The sequence below is a fragment of the Mytilus trossulus genome, unplaced genomic scaffold (genome assembly GCF_036588685.1).
Source record: "Mytilus trossulus isolate FHL-02 unplaced genomic scaffold, PNRI_Mtr1.1.1.hap1 h1tg000050l__unscaffolded, whole genome shotgun sequence".
In the NCBI taxonomy this organism is placed as follows: Eukaryota; Metazoa; Mollusca; class Bivalvia; order Mytilida; family Mytilidae; genus Mytilus; species Mytilus trossulus.
Window position 1 is genome coordinate 2,135,657 of NW_026963292.1, and position 17,290 is coordinate 2,152,946.

General features: G+C 32.4%; 2 protein-coding genes across 2 annotated transcripts; one reads left to right on the forward strand and one right to left on the reverse strand.

Moving 5' to 3' along the window:
• Positions 1-2,031: 2,031 nt before the first annotated feature.
• LOC134699340 (uncharacterized) lies at positions 2,032-5,324 on the forward strand. The gene is made up of 2 exons (XM_063560950.1): positions 2,032-2,072; positions 3,827-5,324. The coding sequence occupies exons 1-2, from the start codon at positions 2,032-2,034 to the stop codon at positions 5,322-5,324; spliced, it is 1,539 nt and encodes a 512-aa protein (XP_063417020.1).
• Positions 5,325-9,534: 4,210 nt separating this feature from the next.
• Positions 9,535-13,454, reverse strand: LOC134699341 (uncharacterized). The gene is made up of 3 exons (XM_063560951.1): positions 13,069-13,454; positions 10,296-11,416; positions 9,535-10,261 (listed from the first exon to the last, which is right to left on the reverse strand). Exons 2-3 carry the CDS (start codon positions 11,406-11,408, stop codon positions 9,656-9,658), a joined length of 1,719 nt encoding a protein of 572 aa, XP_063417021.1. The 5' UTR covers positions 11,409-11,416; positions 13,069-13,454; the 3' UTR covers positions 9,535-9,655.
• Positions 13,455-17,290: the final 3,836 nt, after the last annotated feature.

Consider the following 17,290-nt stretch of genomic DNA (forward strand, 5'->3'; position numbering starts at 1 on the left):
TAACTTCGTATCTTTCTTCATGTATGAAGTCAGCCTCAGAAATAGAAACCAGTCTACAATTTGTTCCCGTTGGAATGCCGACAGTCTGTTGAAAAAACACGTCCTCCGAACGTGACAAATATGTTGTCAATCAAGAAATCAAGCATCTTGATATTGTCAGTTTCAGAGAATGTCAGTTTTAGAGAATTAAATGTGATTTAAATATTAATTTAAGAAAATATCATAAAAACATTTACGCTTTCCTTTATCTTACCAAAGGAATAACCTTTCGAGTCACCTTCTCTGACGTCTATACATCCTAAAATATTCAACCTTGAAAGCAGTTATTAACCTACATATCAAAAGTATTGCTTGAATGCTTAATATTTCTGTTTCATGGAAGGCAAACAAGTCCGATCATGATGCGGCTTCAGGTTTACAGCATGTTTGCACTTAATTTCATACAAGGAACACTTTTTATCACATAATAAAGATCTTGAAGATGCTTTAGTTAGTCTGCACATTTATAACATTTAAAGTCTTTTGTTTCTTAGGCACCGAAAGAAAGACATGAAATTAAACACATACCGGACAGCATAATATTAAAAGCTGCAGACCTCTCTAGGATTGAAATTGATGAAAACCTTGGCATTGGAGAGGAAAATAGTTCGACTGAAAAGGACGAAAAGGACAACGAAGGTACGATAGAGACAAAAAGGGGAAAAACCCAATTTACTTGCCATTTCAAATAGGTTGAACAAAATTAACATACTCCAGGGTAAATTCAAGATTGGGGAGTCCATAAAGCCACACAAAATTATAAATGAATTATTGGATATAAACTAGCTTTCAGTATCTGCGAGTACTCTTAGATCTACGGCTTATGTGTTAGGAATATATAAAAACCCTCCCGTATGAATTTCTGTTATTAGTATTTGTATTTTCTGCTTGTATCAATCTGATGAGTGAAGCCATTTCCGACTAATTTACATATTTTGTTGTGCTGTAACACGACTGTCAGATGCTAATGGGGGTGATTGAGGGCTCACACACATCCTTAACCCATTTCATTCTTTATGTACCTGTCGTAAGTCGGGACCCTGTAGCTCAGTTGTAGTCGTTTGCTCATGTCAGCAAGATTAAATGTTTCTTAAAATGTTTTATTATGAATTAGACTGATCGTTTTCTAATTCGAATGGTTCACGTCCACTTCATTTAGACTTGATTTGCGAGGACTGTCATTGCTAAGAATACCACACCTCTTTATCTTTATTTGAAAATGAAACATTGGCATTTTTATTTTTCAGAATAACGTGTTCATGATTGCAGGTGTATGAACATGATGTATGTTCAATAAATTGAATATGTTTGAATTTTGATCTTCTTCATTGCAAATTCGATTGAATAAAATCCCTTTAATTACATTTCAGAAATCACATTGTCAAATGCATTTGAAAACAAGCAGAATTCCTTGCCAAATGAAGAAAACCTCAAAATACAAAAAGTATCCTTTTATAACGAAAATGGGATACATGAATATCACAGTGGTGATCGGGATACTAATTCAAATAAGATGGTAATTATAATATTATGTATAATAGTAATAAATAATAATATAGGTTAATTCATAGTTTATAATCATATGCCCCACCTACGATAGTATATGGGTATTATGCTTTCTGGTCTGTGCCTCCGTTAGTTGGATATATGAGCTGTCTAATTTTAAAACCAAATAAGAATGTTGACCCTAATTTCACTGTCCAATGAACATCGAAAATGAAAGTTAAAGTTTCAGGTTAAAGTTTTTGATCGAGGTAGGTTTTGATGAAGTTGAAGTCCAATCAACTTGAAACTTAGTACACATGTTTCCAAAGTTTGATCTTTCTAATTTTAATGCCAAATTAGATTTTGTACCCATTTTCACGGTCCATTGAACATTGAAAATGGAATGGCTCTGTTCCGCAATAGCAAATCCGGGGGTAATTCCGTATACGTTCCGAAATTAGTATTCCGGTATAACTTCCGGGGCGTTCAACATCATCAGCAGCTAAGATGAACGCAGCATCCTCTACTATGTTCACGAAGAAAAAAAGGTAAGGCAGACATGAATAGCGTTATCTTACTTTAAGATTTATATTTGATATGTGATATGAGTGCCAAAGGCAACTAGAAGCCCAAATGCAAAATGACATGTTTTTTTTTAAACTTTTTAAGCGTAACCGTACGTAGAAATTATTATAAATCAAGGAATGTATCTCCCTCATGCAAAGCTCTGATTCCTTTCACGGATTTGGCTATACTTTTTGGTCTTTTGAATTATAGCTCTTCATCTTTTATATATACTTTGGATTGCAAATATTTTGGCCACGAGCATCACTGAAGAGACATGTATATATTGTCGAAATGCGCATCTGGTGCAAGAAAAATTGGTACCGTTAATTTTATTGTGTTAGTCAGTTACTGGCAGTAATACTGCACTTTAGTCAAGTGCTATAAATTGGGATGCCAACTTTTCTGCTAAAATGACAGAACTTTCAATCTATTGTGTACCTATCTGAACACATTTGACCCCCCCCCCCCCCCCCCCCCCCCCCCCCCTCCAAAAAAAGAAAGTAAGTTACGGTGCAGTCCGGTGTATCCACGCACCTAAGACTTATGACTTCACTTCATTCAACTGATAAAACCAATAATTGGATAAATTCATAACATACTTTTATTTCATAAAATTTTCTGTTTGTATGGTTTCATCCAGAGCAAAAAATATTTCAATCTGATATTAATTTGACTTAAATAAAACAAAAATAATCTGATGATGTAATTTTTTTAATGGAAATTGGCCAAATATGGTAAATCACGGGATTGCAGTTATTTATTAATTCTTGAACTTATCAATTTTATTCTTTTTTATCCCTTCGGAAGGCTATATTTTTTGCTCTGCATCCTTGGAAGTGTGTCTGGTACAAACCCAGCTATATTTCGTAGTAAAACATCTTTCCTTTATTTCAAATAAGCTATTTTTGGAAGGCATGCGCGAAATCACCGGACATTGGAGGAACTCTCAGAACAGGGGTTTTCCTAATTTTGGACACACATTACACAAAATCTAAGTCTGGAGCTGGCATGTCAGTTAACTGCTAGTAGTCTGTTGTTATTTATGTATTATTGTCATTTTGTTTATTTTCTTTGGTTACATCTTCTGACATCAGACTTGGACTTCTCTTGAACTGAATTTTAATGTGCGTATTGTTATGCTTTTACTTTTCTACACTGGTTAGAGGTATAGGGGGAGGGTTGAGATCTCACAAACATGTTTAACCCCGCCGCATTTTTGCGCCTGTCCCAAGTCAGGAGCCTCTGGCCTTTGTTAGTCTTGTATTATTTAAATTTTAGTTTCTTGTGTACAATTTGGAAATTAGTATGGCGTTCATTATCACTGAACTAGTATATATTTGTTTAGGGGCCAGCTGAAGGACGGCTCCGGGTGCGGGAATTTCTCGCTACATTGAAGACCTGTTGGTGACCTTCTGCTGTTGTGTTTTTTTATTTTGGTCGGGTTGTTGTCTCTTTGACACATTCCCCATTTCCATTCTCAATTTTATTAAAACAATAACAAGAACGATTTTGTATGTGTTACTGTGTTCATATGACGAAATCAGCTGATGCGCGATATCACGGGCCGCGCGGACACCGGGGACTCCACTGTATATTAATACAATGAAAAAAAATTGATAAAAATTATTTTAAAATTCTAACTGTCTGACAACATATCCAATTATATTACATTGATTGCTTAGAAATAAAATAATAAAATGACCTTTTTTATCATGTTTATTTTTATATTTTTCAGCACTGGAAAGAAATATTGTTGTGTCCCAGGATGCAGTCATACATCTGACAAGATAGGACCAGATGGAACAAAATTTATACTTCACCGTATTCCCATGTCAGAAAAAAAAGCCCATATTAAAAAACTGTGGATTCAGAGACTTAAAAATGTGAGGGCAAACTTAATTGTTAATGACAGTACAAGAGTTTGTAGTGCTCATTTTGATGGACCATTTACACATGAATCAATTCCAACTATCTTTCCTTCTAAGCCAATGAAGAAGGTGACTACACGTCGTCCACTTTTTAGAAAAGAAGTCCATTCAGAAAATACAAATACTGACACAGCGGAGTTAGACGAAAATGAAAATATAAAAATACCAAACATTAGTATCATGAAGGATCTTAATATTGCCTCTGACATTGACAAAGTAAATACGTGTTCATTCAGGACAAGCTGTACACAAACTGAAATTACTACATTTACAACCAATGCAAGTACATGTACAACAACAGACAATATTGAGACAGATATCAAGATCCATTCTGTGAGTGTAGGCATTCAGACAGACTTGCCACAAATAACAATTGAAAATGTGAAACATGATAATGCCAAAGTGAGATTTTACACTGGATTTGTTAATTTTAGTGTTTTTTGGATGTTCTTTTCAGTACTACTTAAACATGGAGCAGATAAGCTGAATTATTGGGAAGGAGAATCCCGATCCATGGGTGAAAAATCCTACCAACAAGAAGGAAATTTAAAACCAGGAAGAAAGCGCTTTTTAAGACCAATTGATGAATTCTTTATGGTTATGATGCGATTGCGACTAGGACTTCTGCAGGAACATTTAGCTGATATTTTTAGAGTGTCTGAATCCACTGTTTCTCGTATAATGAACACTTGGATTAACTTTCTATTTGATAATTGCAAATCATTAGTAACCTGGCCAACACGAGAACAAATAGTTTGTAACTTGCCAAAACTTTTCACTGGGCATCCAGATACAAGAATTGTGGTAGATTGCACTGAATTTTACATTGAAAAACCTTCATCATTAAAGGCTCAATGGATGACATGGTCTGAATACAAGCACTCTAACACCTTCAAGGTACTGATTGGTGTAACACCAAGTGGCATGGTAACTTTCATTTCTAGACTGTGGGGAGGAAATGTGTCAGATCGTCACATTGTGCAACATGATGAATTTTTGCCAAAACTAAGCAAAGGGGATGTAATTATGGCTGATAAGGGCTTCACCGTAGAAGACCTGCTTCCAGCTGATGTGGGACTAAATATGCCACCAAGAGTCTCAACGAAGAAGCAGATGTCACACCTGGAATTTTTTAAAACCAATAGCATTGCTTCTGCAAGAATAGTTGTGGAAATGAAAATGGAGCAAATAAAAAACTATAATATACTAAACTCTCGTTTACCAATATCTGAGGCTCATTTATCAGAGCAAATGATTTTCATTTGTGCCGCATTTACAAATTTGTTGCCTCCACTTCTTAAATAAAACTGTTCATGTATTTTGCTTGCTAATCATGCCAATTTAACTTCCAAAATTTAAAACTTATTAAGACCAAATAATGGAAATTCCAAGATATTCATATATTTTGTATTTAATGGTTGTACATACACAGTGTCAGGGATGCAACATAATCAGTTGAAATTGTTGTATACATTTTTGTATGCTTAAAAGCAGAATCGATAGAAAAATATGACTAAAATTATATATAGTTATTTTCAGTATGTCTGTCATGTCTGTCATTAAAAATAAAACATTTTAAATCATGGGAACTCTTTTAAAAAAATTAAAACACAAGTTTATTTTAACAAAATTGATATATACTTGGTGTATTTTTGTCAAAAGAATCAACACTTATATGAAAGAAATAACCTTTACTTTAATTATCAAATGATTATATTATTTAAAAACTTTAACCTACATTTTATAATTCATATATTTCTTTCAACTGTTCTGTCTGTTGTAAATGGAAAGTGTCAGGAGTGCAACAATTCTGGTTAAACACGGTGTTGATATACAATTTTTTTTTATTTATTATTATTGATATTTGAATAATTTTTTTTTGGTGTACGCCTTCTAAAAGGGTTACTCTTACATGGAAAGTAATTTATCTTCATTTTCTTATCATTTGTTATCATTATAAAATCTTTTTTGAACCTGAGCCTCCAAAAAAAATGAGGGAGAAAAAAAAAAAAAATGTAAAACAAACTGTATTTATGACAGAAACTAATAACTATATTTCCTGCAATTATTTGCAGAGCAAAAAAAACTGTCAATCTCGGTTTTGAATTCTTTTCAAAAGGTAGTAAGCAATGTGTTCATGTTATGTTTTTTTTTGTGTTATATCCTGTTAATAAAAATGATGAAACTTTTTTAATCATTTCTTGATTTTATTGCCCTCTTGGATTTTACAAACTTTAATTAACATAGAACCTAAAATTACGAAAGAAAAAGTATTTCAACTCGATTGACAAAAACATTCAGTTCCTCATTTATTTTGAATTCACTTTCATCCGCCATGTCCATCCTCAACAGATGTTGATTTTGGAGAGAAATTTTAGGTGTAAACAGTTTGTCTGTCCATCTGTCAGTCCGACATCAGTTTCTCACTCTTTTTTATTTATTTGTTCTTGAAGATATTGATTTGATATTTGGTATATAATTTTATAATGACTCGATTCCTATCAATTTCGAATTTTGTCTCAAGTCTGATGATTTTGTCCAGAGTTATGGTTCTTGGACTTTTGTTTTGGCATGACTACTTTTATTTTTGTTTAAATTTGTTTTCTTTATTTTGTACATAAATCAGGTCATTAGTTTTCTGGTTTCAATTGTTTTACATTTGTCAGTTAACATGGTTATGGCCTTTTATATCCTACTATGCAATATGGGTTTCACTCACTATTGAAGGTCATACAGGTCTTTGTAAATTTCTGTGACATTTAAATTTAGTCTCATGTGGAAAATTGTCTCATTGGCAATCATGTACCACATCTTTTTATTAATATTTATTTCATTTATACGAACCATGAAAACTTAACTTTGACTATTGAACCCTGGAACTGAGATGAACCGACCAGGCATTCATGTATCATACAATCATTTCATTCAACAAATATAATAAGATAAGAAGAGGGGCTAAATAGTATGTACATGTACATTGTACCTGAACAAAGGGACAAGAGGTCAGTATCATGAGTCTATAGCTAGACTCAATGTTCTTATAGGCATACATAATCTGATGTACAGTAGTTGTCGTTTGTTTATGTAATTTATATGTGTTTCTCTGTTTTTTATATAGATTAGACCGTTGGTTTTCCCGTTTGAATGGTTCTTCACGTCTAGTAATTTTGGTGCCCTTTAAAGTTTTTTGTTCAGTGTGAGCCAAGGCTCCGTGTTGAAGGCCGTACATTGACCTATAATGGTTTACTTTTATAAATTGTTATTTGGATGGAGAGTTGTCTCATTGGCATTCATACCACATCTTCCGACATCTATGATAAACATGATAAAACACCAAGAAGGTTTAAATAATTTAATTAACAATAACACCTTTGATGAATGATGATAACAAATCAATTAATAAACAATGTCATACAGCAATAATAAGATTCTCATTTAAGTACAAAAATATGGGGGAAAAAAATATTTCTTACAATTTACAATAATTTGATTTTGGATGTAACGCATCTTCTGATTGGCTGACGTCGTTTTGTTTATCAGCCCATAGACATAATATAGTCATGTGACCGTGACGTTTTTTCATGATTTACTCCGGTTTAAAATGAAATTTAGAATTAAATTATAAGAAATAATTATCACTGTAATATTTTTTCTGTCTATTCGAAATAACATAAAATATGTGGTGCACACTTTAAAATAACCCGCTACGTGGGTTATTCAGTGTGCACCACATTTTTTATGTTATTTCTTCATAGACAGAAAAAATATTACAGTTATTCCTTAAATGTCAAAAAAAATAATTGTTAAAACTCCTAAATCATAAAAACTTAATTTCAAAAATCATAATGTAAAAGTCTCAAAAATCAAAATAATCCTCAATAAGAAATTGCCAAAGTAAATAAAAAATATGAATAAGAGCTCGAGATGAACTTTAATTTGTCTCAATGCTGCACAATCAACTGGTACATACCAATGGAAAGTCTTATATATAGGTCCAGTATAAAAGAAATGTGTAGTCATGGTAGTGAGAGGTTATTATTATATAGTTTCTGAAACTCTGAAGCCTTTCCAAAATTTGAAAATGCTACTTATATTAAAATAAGAAATTAATCATTTCGACGACATGAAAATGAAAGTGCTTTGATCAAATAAAGCAAAATTGAAACTACATTAAACAATGGCTCGTCCCATAATGTTTTTGGTAAAACTTATACATCTGTCATAGCCCCATACTAATAATACAATGTATATATAATAACAATTCATGTTTACAAACAAATTATTTGAGTAAACTGTGACATGTCGAGTACTTGCAAATATCATACATGTACATGCCATAGGCATGATAGATAAAGATAATATTTGCCACTTACATGTAATATAAAACACCAACTCATCCATCAATGACATCTTTTCTACTTTAATAAAAGAATTACTCCATAATGCTTTATGCTATAAACTATTGCCATCAACATGATCAAAGTTTTTGGATGTTTTTATGTTTGTTTCATTTACATGTATACAAGTGCCAAAAAATTAGAGATAATAGTCATAGAAAAATTTGTTTGTGGTATGATATAACCATGATAACTACCGTATAGTCATGATACAATCAGTCAGGGGTACTACTCATACAAGTGTATTTTATTTACTTGAACAAGTAAAAAAAATATACACATATAAGTAAATTTGTAGGATACTTATACAAGTGATTTTTTTTTACTTGTATAGGTAAAAAAAAAATTGGCTGAGTTATGTCCCTTTGGCATTCAGATTTTTTTACTTGTATAGGTAAAAAAATCAACCTTTCTTCTTTTCTTAAATTTTGAATATTTCTTTGCTCTAATAGAATTTTAGATTGTGTACCCTTTGCAGATGTCTTTACTAATCATTTAAGTGTAATTTCATGGACAATGAAAGTCCCATTTGTCTGTTATCTTCTAAACACTGCTCATTTACAAGCCCCAAAGGAGCAATTTTTGAAGGCCTTGCGCAAATATACAAGATCTTTGCTCAATCAGTTTCTTTGATGAATTAATGAGATGAAACATTGAACTTTAATGAAAAAATTTGAGCAAACCTGGGAAAAATCATTAAAGGCATGATTTTACACCTCAAAACTTGAGGATTTTTGTTGGATTGTAAGAAAAATTTACTTATACAAGTAAATTTTTCAGAAAATTAAGGGGAGATTATTCAAACTTTATTTATTTACTTATATGTGTATATTTTTTTTCACTTCTTCAAGTAAATAAAATACACTTGTACAAGTAGTACCCCTGACTGACAATGTAGTATTAAAAAGACTAAAGGACAAAATTAATGTGTGAATAATAACTAGGAATTAAAAATTATAAGCTTCTCAATGATCAAAATTAATATTTGTCAAACTGCTATATATTCAATGATTTTTTTCTGATAAAGTGTGTGGTTCAAGTTTTTTTGAAATTTTTATATTTTTGTCAAAGTCATGAAAGTCAATGAAAGTGTCAAAGTTAATATTTTGTAAAAATTTTATGAAAATTAAATGAGCAGGGAACATTTATTGCTGTTTATATTTATATCAGCTATTTTGGATATACATGTATATTAAAGTAGGTTTCTGATAGTCAAAATGGTAGTTAACAAGATAAATTCTAATACAGTGGTTTCCCCCGTTCTACTCTCCTTGTAAATATTTCTGGTATAACACAACCAATATAAAATTCTTTGAGCTTTTGCAACATAGAATTCCATGTAGATTCATCAAAGTTAATTCTCTCTACACTGATACCTTTTTTAGTCCAAATTACAAAATCTACCCAGTTCAGTTCATACACTCCTAACTGACCCTGAACCTGATACATATAATTACTTGTGTCTTTTAATTCAAGCTGTCCATCTACTTCATTGCAACAGAAGTTGGTATCTTTGGCACACTCAATTGGAGTTTTATTCCTCCATGGTTCCTCTTTACTGTCTGAGCCATACGGACATTTTACTTCAACTAAGCCAACACCACATTTGTTGCAAGTGACCAGTGAATCAATGCTAGCCCCTAAAAAGGGATATTTGGGGTTGACTAATAGTCCACGAGACTCGACTGTAGTATTTCCACATTCCTTTGTATGTTTCTGAATGTACTGACTTACAGCAACCGATTCATATTTGCGTCCATACTTTATGCTCTTGACCCTATCTGGAACAGTCACATATCCACAAATTTTTTTCAACAAATTGTCTGGCACAAGCTTTTTTCTTTTATAAACTTCTCCCATAACAGATGCTGTTATTAAGTTTTTTTCGAGCCTTTATCCAATTAGTATTGACACTTTGACCTCTTGTTCCCTCTTCAAGGGTTTGACTAATTGCATCTGTAACTTTTAGGTTGTCAAAAAAGTGTGTGAAGTCTTTAACACAGGTATCACGTGTAAGACTTACAAAGTCACAAAACATATAGTCCGGGTAGAACAATTCCAAAAAAGGATCAATATTTGCATTTTCAAACCTAAGTGTCTGATATAAAACACACTGTGGATATGCATTCTCCAACCCTTTTAAAATGTCATCTAGAAAAGTCTCATTCTGAATCTCCTTAATAGGTCCAGCTTGGTATATTCCAGGATATGGTCGGACTTTTTTTGTTTGTGTTTCTTTTTCTGTCTTAGTAAAAGTTATATCGCAGACTCTTGCAGGACTTGGCTTTCGCTGCAGAGGTCTAGGACGATCCCAAGTACACTCACTTGATGTGCATGAATCTTTGGTTTTAACTAAAGTATACAGTAAAGCACCTACATGCGCACAGAGACCAGCCCCACCTGCCTTACAGTTGCATCTAGCATTGAAGATATTTCCAAATTTTCTACCTAGGCATACATTTAAACTATAAAATTTGGCAGTCATGCCAGATGTCCCAATACTAACAGACTGTTTCATAGAGGGTAAACACTTGGACTTGATATAGCAAAAGTCTGATAAATCACTATATAGTATATCTCTGATAAACCCTTCATTGCATAGTCGTTTTGCCTTTTTCATTTGTCGGTCAAAGTGCAATCTTGCTCCTGTTGTAGGGTTCTTTTGGTAGAGAAAATAACCGTCTACATCTTTTGAGGCCAAACCATTTGGAATGTCACTAAAGTCTAGTGTCTTCCAATTTGAAATCTCATGTACAGGAATTAAATCCTCACCTAAGTTCTCATCTGAGCTATCTGGATCTGAATCCATGTAACCAGACATTGCTCGATAAACCCGGTTTACCAATACTTCCTTTAATCCTGACTTTTTCAATTTGTGTTTTTCTAACCACTCTTGAAGTTTTGTCACTTTCCATAATTTTAACTCTGGAAGACTTGAGTGTAAATCTGGTGGTTCCTCTGTTTCTGATTCTTGTAGATCTTCTGATAACATTTTCAAATCTGAAAGAATAAATATACATAAGAAAAAATATAATTTACACATACTTGTTACTGCAGGTACATATTAACTATTCACCTAAACTAAAGTTATTATCCGGAAACCAATGTGTCTTCTGACGACGACGACGCAGACTACTTAGACGACGACATCATACCATTATACGATCCCAAATTTTTTTTGGGGTCGTATAAAAATTGGTGCCATACAAATTTCATGAATATACAAGTAGTTACTGTAGTTAATCATGGATCACCAGAGGCTATTTAATGGTGGAGCTACTCCACCGTAAATTTTTCAGCTCAACCCTTACCATGAAAATTTTTAACAATTTTTACTTCAAAAGTATAAATTCATGCCTTCATTACAATTTTTTTTTACAACGGCTTTAACATGTTTAATTTGATTATCTTTTTCCTAATTTTAAACAGATAATGATCTTGTGTGATCTTGTGTGATTGTAATTTCAATATCAGCACCACCCTTAAAATAAATTCTGTAGTGATCCCTGAGTTTTGTTCTATTTCAATACTTGAGTGACTTTTGGTATCACAAATGATACAATATTCTGATCACAAAGCAAAATATATACATGTAGATTCAACTTTTCACTTTTAAGACTGATATGTATGATATTAATCACAAACAGTAATTCACATAGTTATGTGCATGGCAGCAGTTTATGCTTGCAGAAAAAAAAAGTATGATGTTTTTTTTAAATTAAGTTAAGAGGGGTGCTTTTTATTGAAATTACTACATGTACTATGTAATTTCAGTTTTTATAACACATTTCATTACAACTTGATGTAGTTCCTAACTTTGATATAACTGTATACTCAGAGTAGACTCATGAAAACTGTTCTTGTCATGCTTATACCATGTATACCTCATTGTTACATTTTAGTGTAGTTTTAATGTGTATATGTAACAGTGGTTTGATTCTGCCAGTGCACTTTATCCAGAGGAATAAAATACCTAGTGATTTTTATCCACCAACAAAAATTCACTAGGTTTTTTTTTTATCCTGGTCCAGTGTAAAACATCCACCAGTCACTATAACATTCTAAAAAAGCTTTTTTGAAGGAGAAATATATATAAAATTGGGCTTATTGATATTTTTTCATGTAATTGAAACGTGCATAGTTGATCTATGTAATAAATGGAGAGTTCTCGTCCAAGGAATGTTCACACTATTGTTTTTGAACCAGGAATGATTACACTAGTGATTTTGTACCAGAATGATTGCACTATAGCTAGTTATTTTATACCGGGATTGATTACTCTAGTGCTTTAGATCCATACATTGATGAAGTGTTTAGTACTCATTATTCATTAGATTGACTCAGATTATTTAAACTGGTTCCTTGGAAATCTAATTTTAATCCTTTTATTTATGTAAACAATAAATCGGTCTAAAATAAACAAAAACAACAATATCAAGATCGACCCTTTCACACTATTTACATCCAATATTCTCAAGGGAAAAACAGCTACCCGGAATAAAAACATGGTGGAATGAAAGTACACTTACATATATACATTGTGTACCTACTGATTAATGAAGGATCTGACTGTTTAGGTTTTTTAATGTGTTTAGACTTTCCATTCTCAATTTTAATTTTAGTTTAGACTTAGAAGTAATTTTTTTTTTTACCTTTAACTTACTCACAGTACAATACTTTAAATACCACTGAAGTGGATGCTAGGGGCCAAGGCCCAGCTTGTCAGGCAAATCAGCCATTGGATGTCAGAGTAATCTCGCACTATAGACGCCTTCTTGACCTTGTTGTAGGGTATGAATAATTCATTCATTGTTGAAAATCCTCCAGGGACTGTCAAGATAAAAAACGGGAATAAAAGGCCTGATCATTGATAATTTTTTCCCATGTACATGTATTGTGTGCAATTTTGACCCATGCACATTTACTCTTTTAAAGTCTTTATCTCTTTTTTTCTATTTACTACATTCATTGTCATTCACCTGGGACATACTCAGATAAATTCCTACCTACAACCCTGACAAATTCAAGTTTTTTTAAACCATTGTGCTAAACTTATCAATTTGTCGTTACTGGTTGAAAGACACAAACGGCAAACACGGCGCGAAAAAAAAATGTGCCAACAAATGAAGAAACGTACCCCTGAAAATAAAGAACGACGCATACAGAACTGTCAATCATATACTTACAATTATGAGAACTTCAACCAAGTAACTAAAACATCTCTACTTGAATGGTACACTGTATTGTGTCATTGCAAATCGTTATTATCGGTAAAATTCATCAAGGTGTAGTGCAAAGACTGCGTTCCTGAACGCCCCGGAAGTTGATTTCGAGATAAAACTAAAGATCGGAACAAACACGGAAATACGTCCGGAAAAAATATTGCGGAACAGAGCCAGAGTGGGGCATCCGTGTACCTAGGACACATTCATGTTTTACATTTAATGAGTGTTTATTTGTTTACACGAAGTTATCGATATAATTGAAATGCATGCAACTGTCAGACAGGTGAGATGATTGGCTAGTTTTAAAACCAGATTTAATCCACCTTTTTCTACATTCTACAAATGTGACAATTGTTATCTAGTACTCGTTTGATATGTTTGAGCTTTTGATTTTACATGAGTTTAACATTATGTGGTAACACGATTTTATCATTTACACATATGAAAGCTAAGACTAATTAAATTGTAAATATTGAGATAGATATAAATTGATCGGTTCAAGGTGAAATAAATAAAATTATTATTTTATGAATGCTCTGTTTTAAAGATCGTTTATTGATAAAAACAGACAAAAGATACCGAAGATATATTGCAACCGTATAAGTAAAAACAAAATGACAGGCCATTAGCTAAAAAAGAAAAGAAAAAAAAATCATATAGGATACATAAACAAATCTCCGCATCAGAAATCCTATTTAAAACCGGTGATGACAAACTGTTTAAATGTACATTTATTATAGCAAAATATTTGTTTTGGACATCAGACAATCATATTTATTTTTCATTTATATTACTTGCATAATAAACACAAGATAAAAATATAAGATGATATTGATAATGAAATTTAAAATTAAGGTTAAAAATAAGTAATTGTGAGGAACTTCTCATTTTGTTCCTAACCCAAACTGATTTTAACACGATGACATGCAACTAGTGAGTTAAGAAACCGATACGTAATATCGGTGAACTAATTCGTCGTGAAGATATTATAGTAAAACGTACGAAGCACCAATTTCCGTTGCTTTTCATCAAAACATGGTAGGCAGTTTTTGCATTTTAATAACATAGTACTCGGTGTTTTTGTTGTTGGGCCTTAAAACAAGGCAATTGACTCCATGTACCTAACTTTTGTAGATCTTGTAAACAGCTTTGTTTAACAAGAGGATGAAGTTGATCATTCAATTGCGGATGGACAAAAGTCGTGTAAAGTGTTTACACACCAAGGGCTTCAACTCATTGCAAAATAGTTTATTTAAAAAAAAAAGTTGATTTATACCGCTGGTTTTTATATACCTCATGACATAAACTATTTATATTAAAATATTATCTTTTGAAATTCTCAATAGTAAGTCTAATTGCTAGCGTATATATATGAATTAACCTGAGTACTAACTGTGATACTAGCTTGTGAGAACATATTTTCGAACGACTGCGTGTATATATATATATATCTTTTTCCAACGAGGTTGGTTGTAACACATGGTTGATGTTCAATGTTTAATATTTGCGATAATGTTTCACTGTAACGCGTCTGTGATGTGGTTTGAATATTTTGAATAAGGTTGCGCATGTGTCTGATTTTGTTTCTAAAGTTATACACTACACAGCTGAATCGATGATTTTGTTCTCTATATCTTCCGTTTCCATAAGGTTGTGTTCCTGTTCAATAAAGTTGTTTCGTAATGTTTGCTTCTGATAAGGTTGTCAAATGTGTCGGGTAGTTCTTCTGGATCGATATCTGTATTCTCCTTCGCTTCTTCTATCTGTCGAATTAGTTTCGTAACAGCACTTGTGTTCCCCGATTTTATCGATTTGAGCTAGTTTTATTCCATTATTAACGCAATCATTAAACATTAAAGCATTAAACAAGATAAATGTAGATGTTAAAACTGCCATTTAAGCTAAGATATACAAACACGTTTCGTCAGCCATATCTTTTAATAACGACTCATAAATGACTACGGCAGCGTCACTGAAGTCGCCAACGTCGATAATAGTACAAACTTAAGATGAAGTTCTTACACTTAATAATTCAAAATTTGTTGAATATGTTGATCACATTATTCCAATCAGGTTTTAAAATAAAGCATACAAAAGAAAAGAGTTAAATCTGCCTAGTATCTTGACGCAAACGCATATATCTCCACGTTTATACGGTATTCAAGAGCTTGAATACCCCATCTTAATTATATCGATAGAGGTATGCTGCTATCAGGAAAGCGTTATGGGAAGTTCATTGATCGAAGTGGTAAAGTTTATTTGACGTACGCCCTCACTAGTTGATTGGTCTTTTTGACATTTCTGTTCAATAAATGACGAATTATATACATACTTAAATAGTCATAACCACAATCCTATCCTATTTTTTTATATAGATTAGACAGTTGTTTTTTTTCGAATAAATGGTTTAACACATGACCTTTTGAGGCTCGTTGTAGCTTGCTGTTCTGTATTAGCCAAGCCTCCGTGTTGAGGACCGTACTTTGACCTATACTGGTTTAGTTTTACAAATTGTGACTTGGATGATAGAGTTGCCTCATTGGCACTCATATCACATCTTGTTGTATCTACAAATAGATTTTGACACGAATAGGTCGTGTTGACATAAATTTTCTGTCATCGGGATAATATGGAGATAAATGGGATTAAACTGACCGTCAGATATGTCTAGAGAAGCACATCTCGAGAACCTTATTATTAATAAGTCATACTTACCAAAATTACTTTATATTAATAAACCCTTTGTAAATTTTGATGATGGCGATGGAGCTGGTTATATAGGCGCTAAAATTATTCTTACTCCTACTGCTTTACGTTATAAAGTTTGTATAGAATTAAATTTGAATAAAGTTCAGCATAAAAAAACATGTGAATATGCAGAAACATGACAATATATTACTGATAAAGTGTGTATATATTTCTGTAAACGAAGTTGCCTGTACACTTCACTAAGGATTACATTTGAGCGCAAGGAGATCTCTATTTCAGTATTTGTTGATCGGTGTATCACATGTTTATTAACCGCTATGAATCCAGGGTCAAAGTTCAAGATGTTAACATATTATCGGCAAATTTTAGCGTTGCTTTTACCTTTATGGCCATCTATTTTTATTGCGGGGTTTCACGTGTTTAAATCGGAATTATAGAAAAAAAGGAACGTTATCAGAATCAAAACAGAAAATAATGAGAACAATTGATTATTTTCAGCAATATATTTATTGGATTGAGGGTCTATGTGTATACATTATTTGTAAAACTCTCCTTATTCCTGTGAAGCGTGTGCTTTACATCGAGGCTTGCTTTGCTTTAAATCGACGCCCTAGTACTTCAACCAATCAGGGAATGTTTATTGGGGGAATTCGATCTATTCTAACTCAGATTTTGGCACATTTTAATCGAAATTATAGAAAAATGGAATATTGTTAGTACATATAATATAGAAAAAAGATGAATACTTTTAGCTAAAGATGATTTGGATTGGGGTTCTGTGTATTCACATTATTTGTTACTTACTCTCCTTACTGATGCCATATTTTGGAATTCCTGTTACCTAAATGGTTCGCGAAAATTAATATTTTTATATATAGTATAGTAATTATGTGTTGTCAGTAGCGTGTTGAGTTCTGTTTTTTTTTTCTCATTTCGTTAC